The sequence below is a fragment of the Carcharhinus amblyrhynchos genome, unplaced genomic scaffold, assembly GCF_965287045.1.
Source record: "Carcharhinus amblyrhynchos unplaced genomic scaffold, sCarAmb.v2.hapA chromosome_323, whole genome shotgun sequence".
Taxonomy (NCBI): domain Eukaryota; kingdom Metazoa; phylum Chordata; class Chondrichthyes; order Carcharhiniformes; family Carcharhinidae; genus Carcharhinus; species Carcharhinus amblyrhynchos.
In genome coordinates, this window is record NW_027650063.1 from 143741 (window position 1) to 161658 (window position 17918).

A 17918-nucleotide genomic window follows, 5' to 3' on the forward strand; every position below is an offset into this window, starting at 1 on the left:
GATGGCAACACTGCACGCAGTGCGCCTGCGCGTGGGGCTGCGGCCGGCCCGAGGCACGCCGGGATCTGTAGTTCAGCTCCGCTCACTGGAGGACTACAATTCCCGTTGTGCCCCGCGGGAGGGAGGGCTACTTCCGGCGGCGCCGCCAGCAAGCGGACTACAACTCCCGTCGTGCCCAGCAGGGGAGACTTCCGGCGGCCAGCTCCAAACGTCTGTGGCCGAAGACCTCGGCTGCCGATTCGAATAGATCGACTGGTATGTCTTAAAGGTTTAGAATTTCAAATTAAGCCCCACCTCCCTTTCCGATAAAAAGCGTCAGGGACGTTTTTAATGTAAAAAAAATCAATCCCTTCACAGAGCAACAGGGCCATCAGAAGTTGTGGTTTGAGTGACATCGGTCACCGGAAGTTGGATCTGATTGACAGTGAGGGCAGCCAACCGGCGCCCGGCACCCCGTTCAGCCGCGGCTTCCGATTGGTGAGTAAGGAAAAAGGGCGGGACTTACGCTGATCCCACCCCATCCCTCCCATAGCAACGCGGCCTAGTCGGATAGGCTTCACTGGCCCCCAGGAAAAAAAATCGCCCCTCATCCCGCTTTTTCTCTCTCTCTCGCCCCTAACCCCTCACGAAAGGCGTTTTGGTTTTTTTTCTACCTTCTTTAGCTAAGGCCGCTCGCCGATTTAAATCATTTTCCATTCGAGGTTCGGTGGCGACATTTGGGAGAAGAAAATTTTTTTAAAGATTTGTAAAAGATTTACCGGTCAGGAGAGTCGCTGGTTTTTATATATATATATTATATGTGGAGAGAGGTTAGTTGGTGTGTCGGGGGTCTCTCTCTCTCTCTCTCTGTGGTAAACCGGCGACGAGGGTCCGCGATGCCCCGGATTCTCCTCGGGTTTTTTTCCTCTCTTCCCTCCTCCCCCCGCCGGCTCGGCGCCCTCAGGCTTCCCCCGCTCCGACCAGGCCCCACTTCCGGCGGAGGTGACGCACTCTCCCTCCCTTAGCAACCGCGCCCCCCCTCCATTCTCCTTAGCAACGGATAAACAAAGCCTCAGGCCTCCCACCGCCAAGGCTTTGATGCGCATGCTCAGTCTCAGTTTTTGTTGTCACCAGCCCTGGTCACAGGGGGAGAGGGAGGGCGGCGAGTGGTCCCCTTTTGGAGTCTGCTCGACCATTCACTGCAATGGTGGCTGATCATCCAGCTCAGTGACCTGATCCTCCCTTCCCTGGACACGTGCAAGAGGCCATTCAGTCAAGGTGGCACAGTGGTTAGGAGGGATCCGGGTTCAATTCTGGTCTCGGCTCACTGTCTGTATGGAGTTCTCCCCATGGGTTTGCTCCCACAACAGATGTGTGTGGGTTAGCTGGATTGGTCATGCTAAATTGCTCCTTAGTGTCGGGGGGACTAGCTAGGTAAATGCACGGGGCTGTATGGCCTGGTTGGAATTGGGGTCGATGCAGACCCGATGGGCCAAATGGCCTCCTTCTGCACAGGAGGATTCCATGAGGCACCCACTTTCTGAAAGAGTGTCCCACTTCTCCCGTCATGACCCTGCACACTTACCACAGCTAATCCACCTTAACCTAGTCCCAATGTGGGGCAGACTCATAATTTGAGCGTAAGAAAGTAGTTGAGGCCAAAACATTGTGTGACTTCAAGAAGAAATTAGATATAGCTTTTGGGGCTAAAAGGATCAAGGCTTGTGTTTCAAGTTTGTTTTTATTAGCATCACAAGTAGGCTTACATTAACACTGCAATTAAGTTACTGTGAAAATCTCCTAGTCACCATACTCTGGCGCCTGTTTGGGTAACACTGAGGGAAAATTTAGCATAGTCAGTGCACCTAATCAGCATGTCTTTCGGACTGTGGGAGGAAACTGGAGCACCAGGAGGAAACCCATGCAGACACAGGGAGAATGTGCAGATTCCACACAGGGAGTGACTAGAGCCAGAAATCAAACCCAGGTCCCTGGTGCTGTGAGGTAGCAGTGCTAACCACTGTGCCACCTGAGTATTAGCTGAGCTTCGAGATTACTGACCCAGTGATGTTAACTACGGCAAACCACCACCCCCCCCCCCCCCCCCCCCCCCCGTGAACAAGGAAGACTTGCTTCCTTTGTGGTTTGATAGGTTCTGAGATACCTGAAAAGTCCAATAGAGGGAGGAAATCGATACTGGAGGAAAAAATACTAGGGAAACTAATGAGGTGAAAGGCCAATAAATCCCCTGGACCTGATGGGTTGCATCCCAGGATATTAAAGGCAGTAGCTACAGGGGTAGTGGATGTACTGGGGATAATCTTCCACAAATCCTTAAATTCTGGGCAAGTCCCAGGTGATTGGAAAACTGCCAATGTAACAGTCTTATTCAAAAAGGGAGGGAGACAAAAAACAGGTAACTATAGTTAGCTTAACATCTGTCAGTGGGAAAGTGTTAGAGTCCATTATAAGGGATGCAATAGCAGAATATTAAGAATTACATAATGTAATCAAACGGAGTCAACAAGGCTTTGTGAAGGGAAAATCACATCTGAGAAATTTATCAAAATTCTTTGAGCTGGTAATGAGTAAAGGGGAACCAGTAGCTGTAATATACTTGGATTTCCAGTTTGTTAAGGTACTGCACAAGACGCTACTTGATGTTGAGGGTTATATATTAGCACGGTTAGCAGAAGACAGAGAGTTGGGGTAAGAGGGGCATTTTCAGGATGGCAACCTGTAACTCGAGGAGCGCCACAAGGATTAGTGCTGGGGCCATAATTATTTGCAATATAAATGATTTGGACGAGGGAAATGAATGTACTATTGCTAAGTTTGCAGATGTCACAAAAATCGGCTGGAAGGCAAATGGCGAAGATGAGACAAAGAGTAACGGGGGATACGGACAGTGTGGGCAAATGCAGGAAAATGTGAAGTTTGGCACTTTGGCAGGAAGAATAAAGGAGCTGAATATGATTGAAATGGGGAAAGGCTGTGGAAAGATGCAGGGCAGAGGGATTTGGAGGCCCTCGTGCGTACATCAGAAAAAGCTAGTGTACAAGTTCAGCCGGTAGCAGGGAAGGGAAATGAAATGGATTATAAACCTAGGGATGTCTTGCTAAAACTATACAAGGCCCAAGTTAGACCACACCCGGATTACTGGCAGTACTTTGGATCCCCTCATCTAAAGAAAGATATACTGGTATTGGAGGGAGCCCAGAGAAGGTTCACTCGGTCGATCCATGGTAGGGAGGGAGTTTCTTATGAGGAGAGGTTGAGTAGGTTGGGCATGTACTCATTGGAGTTTAGAAGAATGAGAGGCGACCTTATTGAGACATATTGGATTCTCAGGGGTTTGACAGGCTGTTTCCCCTTGTAGGAGAGTTTGGGAGCAGAGGACATTTAAAGTTGAAAGTTTATTTATTTCTTAGTGTCACAAGTAGACTTACATTAATGCTGCAATGAAGTTATTGTGAAAATCCCCTTGTCGCCTGTTAGGATAAACTGAAGAAGAATTTAGCATGGCTAATCCATCTAACCAGCACGTCTTTCAGACTGTGGGAGGAAACCGGAGCACCCAGAGGAAACCCACGCAGACACGGGGAGAATGTGCAAACTCCACACAGACAGTGACCCAAGCCAGGAATGGAATCCGGGTCCCTGGTGCTGTGAGGTGGCAGTGCTAATAACCGTGTCACCTCAAATCTCAGAGTAAGGGGGTCGCCCATTGAAAACAGAGATGAGGAGGAATTTCTTTTCACCCTCTCTCAGTCCTGAATGGTCTACCCGCGTGCTCCAGTTTCCTCCCGCACTCCAAACATGTGCGGGTTAAGTGGATTGGCCATGCTAAGTTGTCCCTTAGTGTCAGGGGATCAGCAGGGTAAAAATGTGGGTTACGGTGTGGGTGAGATTCTTGTCGGTGTGGGCTCGATGGGCTGAATGGCCTCCTGCATTGTAAAAATTGTGGTTGAAAGATTTACGATGAATAAATCACACACATATATTATTTAACACCTTATACATGTTAAATATTTCCAATGTTTAATTACATATGTGAGTTTTTTTCTAAGCCTAAAGCCAATGTAAGTTGTGTCCCTTCCCCCAGGGCCCTGAGTTGTGAGCTGGAGTTTGGGTGCTCCTTCCAGTCTAATGGGGTGAGCTATTTGTCTGGGGGAACAATAGGGGAGGGAGCTTGTCGCAGTCGAATTTCTCTGAGAGCAGGACCAGTGTTCCAGCTGTGAAATCCTTCCCCCTCCCAGAGAGAGGTATCCATAACACTTGCTATCAATCTCTGATCACTCTCTTCATCTCATAGTTTCTCTGCTAATGGCTTGCCACACACTTAATGATGTTATTATTTAGAAAATAGCTGATCGTTTTAAAAATCACTTTAAGCTTTAATAAGTGGCTGCTTATACAGAAAATATTTCACCTGTTTCAGACAGGTACAATACAGAAACAAGTTTAATATGCTTACAAGATTTACATTTAGGAAATTTCATGTACACATTATAGAATATGTGTGGGCAGCACAGTGACACATTGGTTAGCCCTGCTGCCTCACCCAGGACCAGGGTTCGATTCTGGCCTTGGGTCTCTGCCAGTGTGGAGTTTGCACTTTCTCCCCGTGTCTGCATGGGTTTCCTTTGGGTGCTTCAGTTTCCTCCCACAGTCCGAACGATGTGCTGGTTAGGTGTTTTAGCTATGCTAAATCCTCCCTCAGTATACCCCGACAGGCATCGGAGGGTGGCGATTAGGGAATTTTCACAGCAACTTCATTGCAGTGGGAATGTAAGCCTACTCGTTAATAAATAAACTAAACTATATGTTAGAGAAATATTGTAACAAGAAAATATTATATAAATATGCACATAACTGTGTATATATATATATCTATACATATATAACTATATGTAAAATGTTAAATATTTTCACCTATACATTTAATATTAACTGACATGTGAAACTATATACATTTAAAAGTAGATTTTTTGATTTATTATTGTCACATGTTTTGGGATACAGTGAAAAGTATTGTTTCTTGTGCGCTGTACAGACAAAGCATACCATTCATAGAGTACAAGGTTCAGTTAGATAGACACATGAGTGAAACAAGGATGGAGGGTTATGGTAGGGGCTATTAAATAAGGTTAGAACCTCAGGAGACACCGGAAAAGCAGGCTTGTAAGATTAACGTTTTTGTCTTTTTATTCCGCAGGTGGAGGTCCACCTCGTGTCAAACGAGGGGCATGCACACGGTGGGTCGTGCGTGGGCTGCTCTTGGAAGTTCCGGGAGTGGCCTAGTACTTCGTGTCAGTGTGTGTGCTTGATCCTGGACCGGTAGACGGGCGCCGCAACAGCTCGGTGACTATCACTGCTAGCTGTGCAGATACATGGATTTGGGCCTGTGTCTGTGGGAGTTTGCGCATTCTCCCTGTGGTTGCGTGGGTTTCCTCCGGGCGCTCCGGTTTCCTCCCACACCCCAAAGATGTGCTCTTAGGCTGATTGGTTTTACCAAATTGACACTATTCTCCCCTGAATCTGGCTAAGTTAGGGGTTCCATTCGTAGACATGCAGGGTAGAATAGGTGTAGGGTGATGCGGCGGCGCGGGCTCGTTGGGCCGAAGGGCCTGTTTCCCGTGCTGGGTTGTTCTTTGTTCTTTGTTCTTTGTACATAGGGAAGAAGGAAAGGAGAGAGTGCAGGATGTAATGTTACAGTCATAGTGAGGGTGTAGAGAAAGATCAACTTAATGCGAGGTAAGTCCATTCAAAAGTCTGACAGCAGCAGGGAAGAAGCTGTTCTTGAGTCGGTCGGTATGGGACCTCAGACTTTTGTATCTTTTTCCCGACGGAAGAAGGTGGAAGAGAGAATGTCCGGGGTGTGTGGGGTCCTTAATTATACCGGCTGCTTTTCCCCGAGGCAGTGGGAAGTGTAGACAGAGTCAATGGATGGGAGGCTGGTTTGTGTGATGGATTGGGCTACATTCACAATCTTTTGTAGTTTCTTGTGGTCTTGGGCAGAGCAGGAGCCCAGACCAAGCTGTGATACAACCAGAAAGAATGCTTTCTATGGTGTATCCATAAAAGTTGGTGAGAGTCGTAGCGGACATGGCAAATTTCCTTAGTCTTCTGAGAAAGTAGAGGCATTGATGGGTTTTTAACTACAGTGTCAGCATGGAGGGGGAGCCAGGACAGGTTGTTGGTGATCCGGACACCTAAAAACTTGAAGCTCTTGACCACTTCATTATCATGCGTCTAATAATAACAACTTGTATTTATATAGCACCTTTGGCGTAATAAAATGTCTCACGGTGCTTTACAGGAGTGTTAGAAAGCAAGGTTTGACACCCATTGCATCAGGTGAGTTGGGGACAGGAGGTTAAGGCTCCCCCACCCCAGGATGAATGAGGGAGGGAAATGAGTTTCAGGTTTTGAGTAAAGTCCATTGTTTCCTGATCTGCTTCCTCCTCCAAATCTGATCCTTGGGTGCCTGTCTGTAGTTTCTATTTAATTAAAGAGTCATTATTTACCAGGGAATGTTTGTTTCGTGAAGGGTTTTTTACTTAAATTGTGCGGCTATACTGGCACTAGGTCAATCTCAGGTATGGAGGGATTTTTTCTAATGAGGAGAGGTTGAGTAGGTTGGGTCTGTACTCACTGGAGTTTAGAAGAATGAGAGACGACCTTATTGAGACGTATCGGATTCTCGGGGGGTTTGACAGGGCCGATGCTGAGAGATTGTCTCCCCGTGTGGGAGAGTCTGGGAGCAGAGGGCAGCATCTCAGAGTAAGGGGGTCGCCCATTGAGGACAGAGCCGAGGAGGAGTTTCTTCTCTGAGAGGGGAGGGAATCTGTGGAATTCTTTCCGGCAGAGAGCTGGAGAGGCTGGGTCACTGAGTGTGTTCAAGGCCGAGACAGATTGTTGATCAGTAAGGGAATCGAGGGGTTTGGGGATAAGGTGGGAAAGTGGGAGTTGAGGATTGTCACATTAGATCAGTCACAATCTCAATAAATGGCAGGGCAGACTCGATGGGCTGAATGGCCTACTTCTGCTCCCATGCTTTATGGTGTTGCGTTGTTAGGGAGCACAGGAGGGAGGGCTGTTTCCACTGGTCAGGGAGCGAGCGTAGAGGCTGTGACAAATATAAATTATTCACAAAATGAGAGCAGGGAAATGATTCAGAAATGGGGGTTAGAGAGGATAGCCTGGTGGTATTATCGCTGGACTATTAATCCAGAAACTCAGCTAATGTTCTGGGACCCGGTTCGAATCCCACCACAGCAGATGGTGGAATTTGAATTCAATAAAAAAAATCTGGAATTAAGAATCTACTGATGAAACGTTGTCGGAAAAACCCATCTGGTTCACTAATGTCCCTCTAGGGAAGGAAATCTGCCGTCCTTACCCTGTCTGGCCTACATGTGACTCCAGAGCCACAGCAATGTGGTTGTCTCTCAACTGCCCTCCAAGGGCAACTAGGGATGGGCAATAAATGCTGGCCCAGACAGCGACACCCATATCCCACAAACGAATAAAAAGAAAAAGAAAAATATTTACTGGTTGGGCTGCTCCCATTTCCCCTCCCCCCACTCCCAGCTTGAATTGACCCAAACAGGTGCTGGTATGTGGTGACTTCACGGTAACTTCATTGCAATATTAATGTAAGCCTTACTTGTGACTAATAAACAAACTACATCTGCAATCTGCAAAAGACTAGGGACAGCCTCCCATCCACTGACTCCGTCTACACTTCCCGCTGCCTCGGAAAAGCAGTTATCATAATTAAGGACCCCACGCACCCCGGACATTCTCTCTTCCACCTTCTTCCATCGGAGAAAAGGTACAAAAGTCTGAGGTCCTGTACCGACTGACTCAAGAGCAGCTTCTTCCCTGCTGCTGTCAGACTTTTGAATGGACCTAACGTGCATTAAGTTGATCTTTCTCTACACCCTCGCTGTGACTGTAACACTACATTCTGCACCCTCTCCTTTCTCTGCACACTCACCAGAATGATATGGAGTGGGATAGCTTGATCTTGGGTTTGGACATAGCTCGGCACAACATTGAGGGCCGAAGGGCCTGTGTTATGCTGTACTGATCTATGTTTCCTTCTCTATGAACGGTATACTTTGTTTGTATAGCCCGTAAGAAACAATATTTTTCACTGTATGTTAATAAGCGCGACAATAATAAATCAAATCACGATCTCACGTTCTTGAGTTGTCCTTTGATTGTTCTCTCTCTGTCGGTTATCCTTGCTGAAGGCTGGTTATCCTTTGTCTTTTCTCTCTCTGTGTGTTTGTCAGGGTTCTGCATGTCGCCATGCTTTCCCGGAAGCAGGAAAAGCTGCTGCGTTACGTGGAGGAGGGCAGCGCGCGCAAACTGAAGTCCTACCTCCGCAAGCACCGCGGGCTGGCGGTCAACTTCGCCGGACGGAGGGGCCGCACCCCGCTGCACGTGGCCTGCGCGCACAGAGACCACATCACCGCCCGGCTGCTGCTCAGGCACGGAGCTGACCCCACGTCCCAGGACCTGAAGGGGAATACCCCCCTGCACCTGGCAGCCAGAGAGGCGGTGAGGAAAGGAGCGAGAGGTAATGTGATGGCCACACACTGAAACGGGGCTGGGAACTGAAATGGGACCATTCCCCTTTCATCAGTCACAGTCCACATTACAGCAAGGACAGTGACCACACACTAGATACAGTTCCCTCTACACTCCCCCATCAAACACTCCCAGGACAGGTACAGCACGGGGTTAGATACAGAGTAAAGCTCCCTCTACACTGTCCCCATCAAACACTCCCAGGACAGGTACAGCACGGGGTTAGATACAGAGTAAAGCTCCCTCTACACTGTCCCCATCAAACACTCCCAGGACAGGTACAGCACGGGGTTAGATACAGAGTAAAGCTCCCTCTACACTGTCCCCATCAAACACTCCCAGGACAGGTACAGCATGGGGTTAGATACAGAGTAAAGCTCCCTCTACACTGTCCCCCCATCAAACACTCCCAGGACAGGTACAGCACGGGGTTAGATACAGAGTAAAGTTCCCTCTACACTGTCCCCCATCAAACACTCCCAGGACAGGTACAGCACGGAGTTAGATACAGAGTAAAGCTCCCTCTACACTGTCCCCCCCATCAAACACTCCCAGGACAGGTACAGCACGGGGTTAGATACAGAGTAAGATACCCTTTGAGAGAAGAAGTTCCTCCTCAACTCCGTTCTAAACCGTACCCCCCCCCCCACTTTATCTTGAGGCTGTGCCCTGTAGTCCTATTGTCCTTTCTGAGCGGGAAGAGCCTCTCCACCTCTATCCTATCCATCCCATTCAGCATCTTATACGTCTCAATGAGATCTCCCCTCATTCTTCTAAACTCTAACGAGTACAAGCCTAGTTTATTCAGCCTCTCCTCATAGTTCAACCCCCTCAACTCCAGAATCAGCCTAGTAAACCTCCTCTGCACTCCCTCCAAGGCCAAAATATCCTTGTGTAAGTGCAGTGACCAAAACTGCATACAGTAATCCAGCTGCGGCCTCACCAGTGCCCGATACAGCTGCAGCAAGACCTCCCTACTTTTATATTCAATCCCTCTCGCTATGAAGGCCATCATCCCATTCGCCTTCCTGACCACCTGCTGCACCTGCAGGCTGGGTTTTTGTGACTCATGCACAAGGACCCTGAGGTCCCTCTGCACCGTCGCATGCTGCAGTTTTTCGCCACGTAAGTAATAGTCCTTCCTACCATTATTCCTACCAAAGTGCACAACTTCACATTTGCCAACATTAAATTCCATTTGCTATTTCCTGGCCCATTCGCCCAGCCTATCTAGATCCTTCTGCAGACTCTCCACACCCTCCGCACAATTTGCCGTTCCACCAATCTTGGTGTCATCAGCAAATTTCGACACCCTACACTCGGTTCCCTCCTCCAGATCATCTACATAAATGGTAAAAAGCTGAGGCCCCAGCACCGACCCCTGGGGCACTCCACTAGTCACCAACTGCCAATCTGAATAGCACCCATTGATCCCCACTCTTTGCTTCCTATTTGACAGCCAATCCTCTATCCACGCTAACACCCTACCCCCAACTCCATGTCCCCCTGACCTTCTGCAATAACCTCTTGTGAGGCACCTTGTCAAACGCCTTCTGAAAATTAAGAAAGACCACATCCACCGGCTCTCCTCTATCCACCGCCCTGGACACATCCTCATAGAACTCCAATAAATTTGTCAGACACGACTTCCCCTTAACGAAACTGTGCTGCGTCTGCTCTACCAAACAATTCCCTTCAAGATGCCTCGCAATTTCCTCCTTAATGACGGATTCTAACATTTTACCTACAACAGACGTTAAACTAACCGGCCTATAATTCCCTGCCTTTTGCCTGCCACCCTTCTTAAACAACGGCGTAACATTAGCCATTTTCCAATCTTCCGGCACTTCCCCGGAATCCAGCAACGTTTGGAAAATAATCACCAAGGCACAGGGTTAGATACAGAGTAAAGCTCCCTCTACACTGTCCCCCCCATCAAACACTCCCAGGACAGGTACAGCACGGGGTTAGATACAGAGTAAAGCTCCCTCTACACTGTCCCCCCATCAAACACTCCCAGGACAGGGACAGCACAGGGTTAGATACAGAGTAAAGCTCCCTCTACTCTGTCCCCCATCAAACACTCCCAGGACAGGTACAGCACAGGGTTAGATACAGAGTAAAGCTCCCTCTAAACTGTCCCCCCCATCAAACGCTCCCAGGACAGGTACAGCACGGGGTTAGATACAGAGTAAAGCTCCCTCTACACTGTCCCCCCATCAAACACTCCCAGGACAGGTACAGCACGGGGTTAGATACAGAGTAAAGCTCCCTCTACACTGTCCCCCCATCAAACACTCCCAGGACAGGTACAGCACGGGGTTAGATACACAGTAAAGCTCCCTCTACACTGTACCCCCATCAAACACTCCCAGGACAGGTACAGCACGGGGTTAGATACAGAGTAAAGCTCCCTCTACACTATCCCCCCATCAAACACTCCCAGGACAGGTACAGCACGGTTTTAGGTACAGAATATTTACAGAGTACCTTTAGTTTTTGCTGAGGTCAGTGTCACATACCTGGTATTGGGCTTCTTTAAAACACTGGCTGAGGATCTTCTCCATCCACCTGAATGTGTGGCCCAGCAGGGAGTGCCTGTGACAGTCCCTTGATGCGGCAATGGAAGGGTCTGTTTGCACTTGATACTGAAGCCTGTCTGCCTTAAACCCACACAAATAAGGGTTCATTAGCACTGCAATTAAGTTACTGTGAAATTCTCCTAGTCACCACGCTCTGGTGCCTGTTTGGGTCAATGCACTCTAACCAGCACGTCTTTCAGAATGTGGGAGGAAACTGGAGCACCCGGAGGAAACCCATGCGGACACAGGGAGAATGTGCAGACTCCAGGCAGACAGTGACCCAAGCCGGGAATGGAACCCGGGTCCCTGGCGCTGTGAGGCAGCAGTGCTAACCCACTGTGTCACCGGGAATGGAACCCGGGTCCCTGGCGCTGTGAGACAGCAGTGCTAACCCACTGTGTCACCGGGAACAGAACCCGGGTCCCTGGCACTGTGAGGCAGCAGTGCTAACCCACTGTGTCACCGGGAATGGAACCCGGGTCCCTGGCGCTGTGAGGCAGCAGTGCTAACCCACTGTGTCACCGGGAATGGAACCCGGGTCCCTGGCGCCGTGAGGCAGCAGCGCTAACCCACTGTGTCACCGGGAATGGAACCCGGGTCCCTGGCGCTGTGAGACAGCAGTGCTAACCACTGTGTCACCGGGAATGGAACCTGGGTCCCTGGCGCCGTGAGGCAGCAGCGCTTACCCACTGTGTCACCGGGAATGGAACCCGGGTCCCTGGCGCTGTGAGGCAGCAGTGCTAACCCACTGTGTCACTGGGAATGGAACCCGGGTCCCTGGCGCTGTGAGGCAGCAGTGCTAACCCACTGTGTCATTGTGCCGCAGTGTGGCGACACCAGTGCTTGTCTCCGAGCTGTGGATCAGATAGCAAGGAGCTGCAATGTCTAACAGTACACCCTCTGTTTCTGTGCAGTCTTTGAGGATCTGGTGGTTCCTTTAAGGAAGTGTTGTCCAGCTGCTATGGATGTGCTGAATGGGGAAGGAGTCAGTCCACGAGGCATGCTCAGACCCATAACAAAGCAGCAGCAGGTAAGGACGATTTCTGAAAGTCCTCCCCGTGTCGGCGACCGTCCCCCCCACCGGTGTCGGCGACCTTTCCCTGTTAACCATTGAACCAGTGTGTGGATTTCCAGCCTGCAGGAGTGAGCCTGGGGAGTCAGGAGGTGAGTTACTCTCCGCAGGATTCCAGCCTCTGACCTGCTCTCAGGGCCTGAGAGGTGATCTTATAGAGATGTATAAAATAATGAGGGGCACAGATCAGCTAGACAGTCAATATCTTTTCCCCAAAGGTAGGGGAGTCTAAAACTAGAGGGCGTAGGTTTAAGGGGAGAGATACAAAAGGGTCCAGAGGGGCAATTGTTTCACACAGAGGGTGGTGTGTGTCTGGAACGAGCTGCCAGAGGCAGTAGTTGAGGTGGGTACAATTTTGTCTTTTAAAAAGCATTTAGACAGTTACATGGGTAAGATGGGTATAGAGGGATCTGGGGCAAATGCAGGCAATTGGGATTAGCTTAGGGGTTTAAAAGAAAAGAGCAGCATGGACAAGTTGGGCCGAAGGGCCTGATTCCGTGCTGTAAACCTCTGTGACTCTGATAGCCGCAGTGTTTACATGGCTGGATCCAGTTCAGTTTCTGCTCAACAATAACCCCCAGGAGTGGGTGATTCAGTGATGGAAATGCCATTGAATGTCAGTGGAGATGGTTCGATTCCCTCTTATTGGAGATGGTCATTGCCTGGCACTTGTGTGACGCGAGCCTGTCCTTGTCAGCCCCAGTCTGGATACTCGCACAGGGAGCTGTACGTATTTCAGGAACCTCACTCACGGTTTGTTTTTGAACCAGTCACAGAGCCCAGGAGCAGCGGAGGAGGAGCCAGGCAGACTCCAAGCTGACAGGGAGTGGTACCAGAAGCTCTTTGGAGAATGTGAGGATGAATTCTACCAGAAATGTGGGCGTTATGAAGGTGAGCAGGGGCTGGAATGGCTGTAAGCTGGGTTGAATGCACACTGTGGGATCTGCATTGATGGTGTATGGGTGCAGGGTGCTCCGGATCACTCAGCGAGGCCCAGTCGCCTCCGTGTTGTATTCGGAGCCATGGGAGAGGCTCCAACTTTCTTCCCATCACCAGCCTGACCAGGAATCGCTTCCCGCTTCTTAGAGAGTGGGGCAGAGAGAGAGAGAGAGAGAGAGAAAGAGATGCGGCACGGTAGCACAGTGGTTAGCACTGCTGCTTCACAGCTCCAGCGTCCTGGGTTCGATTTCCAGCTCGGGTCACTGTCTGTGTGGAGTTTGCACATTCTCCTCATGTCTGCGTGGGTTTCCTCCCACAGTCCAAAGATATGCAGGTTAGGTTGATTGGCCATGCTAAGAAATTGCCCCTTAGTTTCCTGAGATGCGTAGGTTAGAGGGATTAGTGGGTATAATATGTAGGGATATGGGGGTAGGGCCTGGGTGGGATTGTGTTCGGTGCAGACTCGATGGGCCGAAGGGCCTCTTTCTGCACGGAGTGGTTCTGTGTAGAGAGAGAGGAGAGGGGGGCCGAGGGAGTGGGACAGAGGGAGAGGGAAACATAGAGAGAGAGAGAGAGAGAGAGACGGGGCAGAGAGAGTAGAGACAGAGAGACAGGAGGGTTGGGGGAACAGAGATAAGGTTTGAGGTCAGATGAGTCAGTGGATAAGGTGAATGGGAGTTTCCCCTCCCTGGGTGCTGCCCGACCCGCCCCCCCCAGTCTTTCCAGAACTTTCTGTCTTGATCTTTGGTTGTTTTCTGGGGAACTCGTGCCAAGCGATTGGCCAGCTCAGCTCTCACGTCCCACCCGAAATGTTTTGGGAAGCCCGGGTGGAAACGACACCCCTTATTCGGTCGGTGTGTCTGTCTGCACACTGTGGACACACATCCCTCTGCTGAGGCTGTGGTGGAACTGCTTGGGTTAAGATTAACGATGGAAGTGAGCCTTTAATCCTGTGCGGAGCCTGAGTTGCTGTATGGGATCTCCGAGTGTGTGGGTAATGTGAAGGGATAGCAGGCTCATGTCCCCCGTTAATGTGTCTGGAGATCGTTATCGGGGTGGGGGGGGTGATGCTCGATAATGTTCCTGTGTTAATGTCTGATACTCACTCTGTTCCATCTCTGTTTGCTTCTTGGGACTGAGATAGCACAGGGAGGCCATCCCCCCCCACCCTGCAATTAGCCCCACACCACTGCCTTCTGTCAGGACAGAGCCACCCCTGGCCCGAGGGCTGAACCTGCCTGTCCGCAGTTGCTGTGGCTCTGGAGTCACGTGTAGGCCAGACCGGGTAAAGACAGCAGATTTCCTTCCCTAAAGGGCTTCAGTGACCCAGGTGGGTTTTTCTGACAATCACTGTTACTGGGACTAGATTTATCGTGGTGGCACAGTGATTAGCACTGCTGCCTGCCCCGTAGCGCCAGGTTCGATTCCCGGCTTGGGTCACTGTCTGTGCAGAGCCTGCACGTCCTCCCCATGTCTGCGTGGGTTTCCTCCGCATGCTCCAGTTTCCTCCCACAGTCTGAAAGACGTGCTGGTTAGGGTGCATTGGCCGTGCTAAATTCTCCCTCAGTGAACCCGAATGGGTGCCGGAGTTTGGCGACTAGGGGATTTTCACAGTAACTTCATCGCAGCGTTAATGTAAGCGTACCTGTGACACTAATAAATATCTCAGTGGGAGGGGGAGGAGCAGTTGAGTACTCTGGGACTGTACTCGATGGTGTTTAGAAGGATGAGGGGGGATCAACATGTGACACTAATAAAATTGTTTAAAAGATCTTCCAGATGTTATTAATTTAAATTCCTCTGGCTGCTGTGGTGGAATCATAGAACCCTGCAGAGCAGAAAGAGGCCATTCGGTCCATCGAGTCTGCACCGACCACAATCCCACCCAGACACCATCCCCATAATCCCACACATTTACCCTAGCTAGTCCCTCTGACACTCGGGCAGTTTAACATGGCCAATCCACCCTCACCCACACATCTTTTGGACTGTGGGAGGAAACTGGAGCACCCGGAGGAAACCCATTCAGACACAGGGAGAACGTGCAGACTGCACACAGACAGTGACCTGAGGCTGGAAATGGAACCCAGGTCCCTGGCGCTGTGAGGCAGCAGCGCTAACCCACTGTGTCACCGGGAATGGAACCCGGGTCCCTGGCGCTGTGAGGCAGCAGTGCTAACCCACTGTGTCACCGGGAATGGAACCCGGGTCCCTGGCACTGTGAGGCAGCAGTGTTAACCCACTGTGTCACCGGGAATGGAACCCTGGTCCCTGGTGCCGTGAGGCAGCAGCGCTAACCCACTGTGTCACCGGGAATGGAACCCTGGTCCCTGGTGCCGTGAGGCAGCAGCGCTAACCCACTGTGTCACCGGGAATGGAACCCGGGTTCCTGGCGCTGTGAGGCAGCAGTGCTAACCCACTGTGTCACCGGGAATGGAACCCGGGTCCCTGACGCTGTGAGGCAGCAGCGCTAACCCACTGTGTCACCGGGAATGGAACCCGGGTCCCTGGCACTGTGAGGCAGCAGCGCTAACCCACTGTGTCACCGGGAATGGAACCCGGGTCCCTGACGCTGTGAGGCAGCAGTGCTAACCCACTGTGTCACCGGGAATGGAACCTGGGTCCCTGGCGCTGTGAGGCAGCAGTGCTAACCCACTGTGTCACCGGGAATGGAACCCGGGTCCCTGGCGCTGTGAGGCAGCAGTGCTAACCCACTGTGTCACCGGGAATGGAACCCGGGTCCCTGGCGCTGTGAGACAGCAGCGCTAACCCACTGTGTCACCGGGAATGGAACCCGGGTCCCTGGCGCTGTGAGGCAGCAGTGCTAACCCACTGTGTCACCGGGAATGGAACCCGGGTCTCTGGCGCTGTGAGACAGCAGCGCTAACTCACTGTGTCACCGGGAATGGAACCCGGGTCCCTGGCGCTGTGAGACAGCAGCGCTAACCCACTGTGTCACCGGGAATGGAACCCGGGTCCCTGGCGCTGTGAGGCAGCAGTGCTAACTCACTGTGTCACCGGGAATGGAACCCGGGTCCCTGGCGCTGTGAGACAGCAGCGCTAACCCACTGTGTCACCGGGAATGGAACCCGGGTCCCTGGCGCTGTGAGGCAGCAGTGCTAACCCACTGTGCTGCCCTATTTGAACCCATGTACGCTAGCCCAGGACCGCTGGATTCCCAGTTAATGGGATCTCACTGACTTGCTGTTTCTTTTCGCTTCCGGTTGGATCCAGAGGATTACCTGATGCCCGACCCCGAACCGCAAACGTACGATGACTGGGCGGACCGCCTGGCGAAGGAGTACGCGGCAAAGCGCGCTGGCGCGGCGGGTTCCAGCCTCCGGGGGAGAGCGGCGAGGCAGGCGGCAGAGGAGGAGAAGGAACGAGAGCAGCGGGAATTCCAGGAGCGGCTGGAGGCGGAACACCGGCGCTACCTGGAGCAGGCCGGGCGGAAGGAGCAGGAGGTGGCGGGCAGCCGCAAACGCCGTTACGAGCGGGGCTGCGCCGAGATCTTCGGCCGGAGTTCCACCGCCGGCGGTGACCGCCGGCTGACGTACACGGACATCCCCTGGCCCTCCCCCAGGGGCACGGTGGAGGAGATGGTGGCAGTGATTCTCCATGGGGTGGAGCAGGGAGAGCGAGCGGCCTATCGGAGATACCTGCGGCAGCAGCAGGCGGTCTGGCACCCCGACCGCTTCCTCCAGCGCTGCGGGGACCGCCTGGCCGAGACTGACCGGCAGAGAATCCTCGACACGGTGACTGCCCTCTCACAGGCTCTAAACCAGCTGTCCGCAAGTGTCCGCTAACCTCGCGACCTCCTCCACCAGGCACTCTCTCCGATACGGCCGTGTGGGATCTTCCTGTGCCTTTTGTGCCGAATGGGGCCAGGGACTCGGAACAGGTGGGAGTTGACAACTCTCAACCCTCCGGCCCGCCGCGCCCATCAGCCTCCCCTGGTCACCTGTTCACGGGATCTTGCTGTGCGCTTGCAGCCCTTCTGAAGTATTTTGTCAGCTCCGATGCTCCACGGGATGCTCAGAGGTCCGGTGGGGGTGTTGGGGTGTTGGGGGGGGGGGGGGCTTCACAGCATCCACAGGGTCTCCCGTTTCACTCCGACTGCGACGCGAGTTGTCAGCGCACACGGATTGCGAGCTTGGCTGGCCGGAGGTGACAGAGACACGTAACTCTTTGCCCCTCCTCTGGAAGAGCAGCAACTGTCGCCATCGGCCGAGATTAGCGCTACATCGCCCCGATCGATCGTGGGCGAGTTTATAACCCGTGTCCTCCCTCCGGTGAAATTAAACCACTTTCCCCCACTTTGGCTCTTGGCTCAACTCTTGTCCAGTTCTGCTCAAAGGTCATAGGTTAATCAGATGGAGCGTTGGCCTTCGTTTCAAAGAGAAACGGAGTATAAAAATCGGGAAGTCTGTCAAAGCCATCCAGAGAAAACCCATGCAGACACGGGGAGAATGTGCAAACTCTGCACAGACAGTGACCTATGGACCCGGGTCCCTGGCACTGTGGGGCAGCAGTGCTAACCCAAACTGGAGACTTCCCTCATGTCTCAGGCCTGGAATAGTCTGAACGGTTTTGGTCCCCTTATCTAAGGAAAGATATCCTGGCATTGGAGGCAGTTCAGAGAAGGTCCATTCAGTTCCTGGGTTGGGAGGGAGTTTCTTTATGAGGAGAGGTTGAGTAGGTTGGGTCTGTACTCATTGGAGTTTAGAGGAATGAGAGGTGAC

The 17918-nt window shown here is 51.7% G+C and overlaps 2 protein-coding genes across 3 annotated transcripts in view; one reads left to right on the forward strand and one right to left on the reverse strand.

The window, feature by feature from the left end:
* csnk2b (casein kinase 2, beta polypeptide) overlaps window positions 1-968 on the reverse strand; it is a 58489-nt gene extending 57521 nt beyond the window's left edge. For both annotated transcript variants that reach the window (XM_080183528.1, XM_080183527.1), the window contains exon 1: window positions 759-968. The gene's annotated coding sequence lies outside the window, so the exon portion shown is untranslated. The remainder of the gene's footprint in view (window positions 1-758) is intronic.
* nfkbil1 (nuclear factor of kappa light polypeptide gene enhancer in B-cells inhibitor-like 1) lies at window positions 198-17216 on the forward strand. The gene is made up of 5 exons (XM_080183526.1): window positions 198-477; window positions 8286-8572; window positions 12080-12195; window positions 13008-13128; window positions 16411-17216. Exons 2-5 carry the CDS (start codon window positions 8302-8304, stop codon window positions 16980-16982), a joined length of 1080 nt encoding a protein of 359 aa, XP_080039652.1. The 5' UTR covers window positions 198-477; window positions 8286-8301; the 3' UTR covers window positions 16983-17216.
* Window positions 17217-17918: the final 702 nt, after the last annotated feature.

Coding starts and splice junctions, on each gene's coding strand:
- nfkbil1 (XM_080183526.1), top strand. CDS start 8,302: ATGCTTTCCCGGAAGCAGGAAAAGCTGCTGCGTTACGTGGAGGAGGGC. Junction 8,573..12,079: donor GGTGAGGAAAGGAGCGAGAG/GTAATGTGATGG, acceptor GTTTCTGTGCAG/TCTTTGAGGATCTGGTGGTT. Junction 13,129..16,410: donor GAAATGTGGGCGTTATGAAG/GTGAGCAGGGGC, acceptor GGTTGGATCCAG/AGGATTACCTGATGCCCGAC.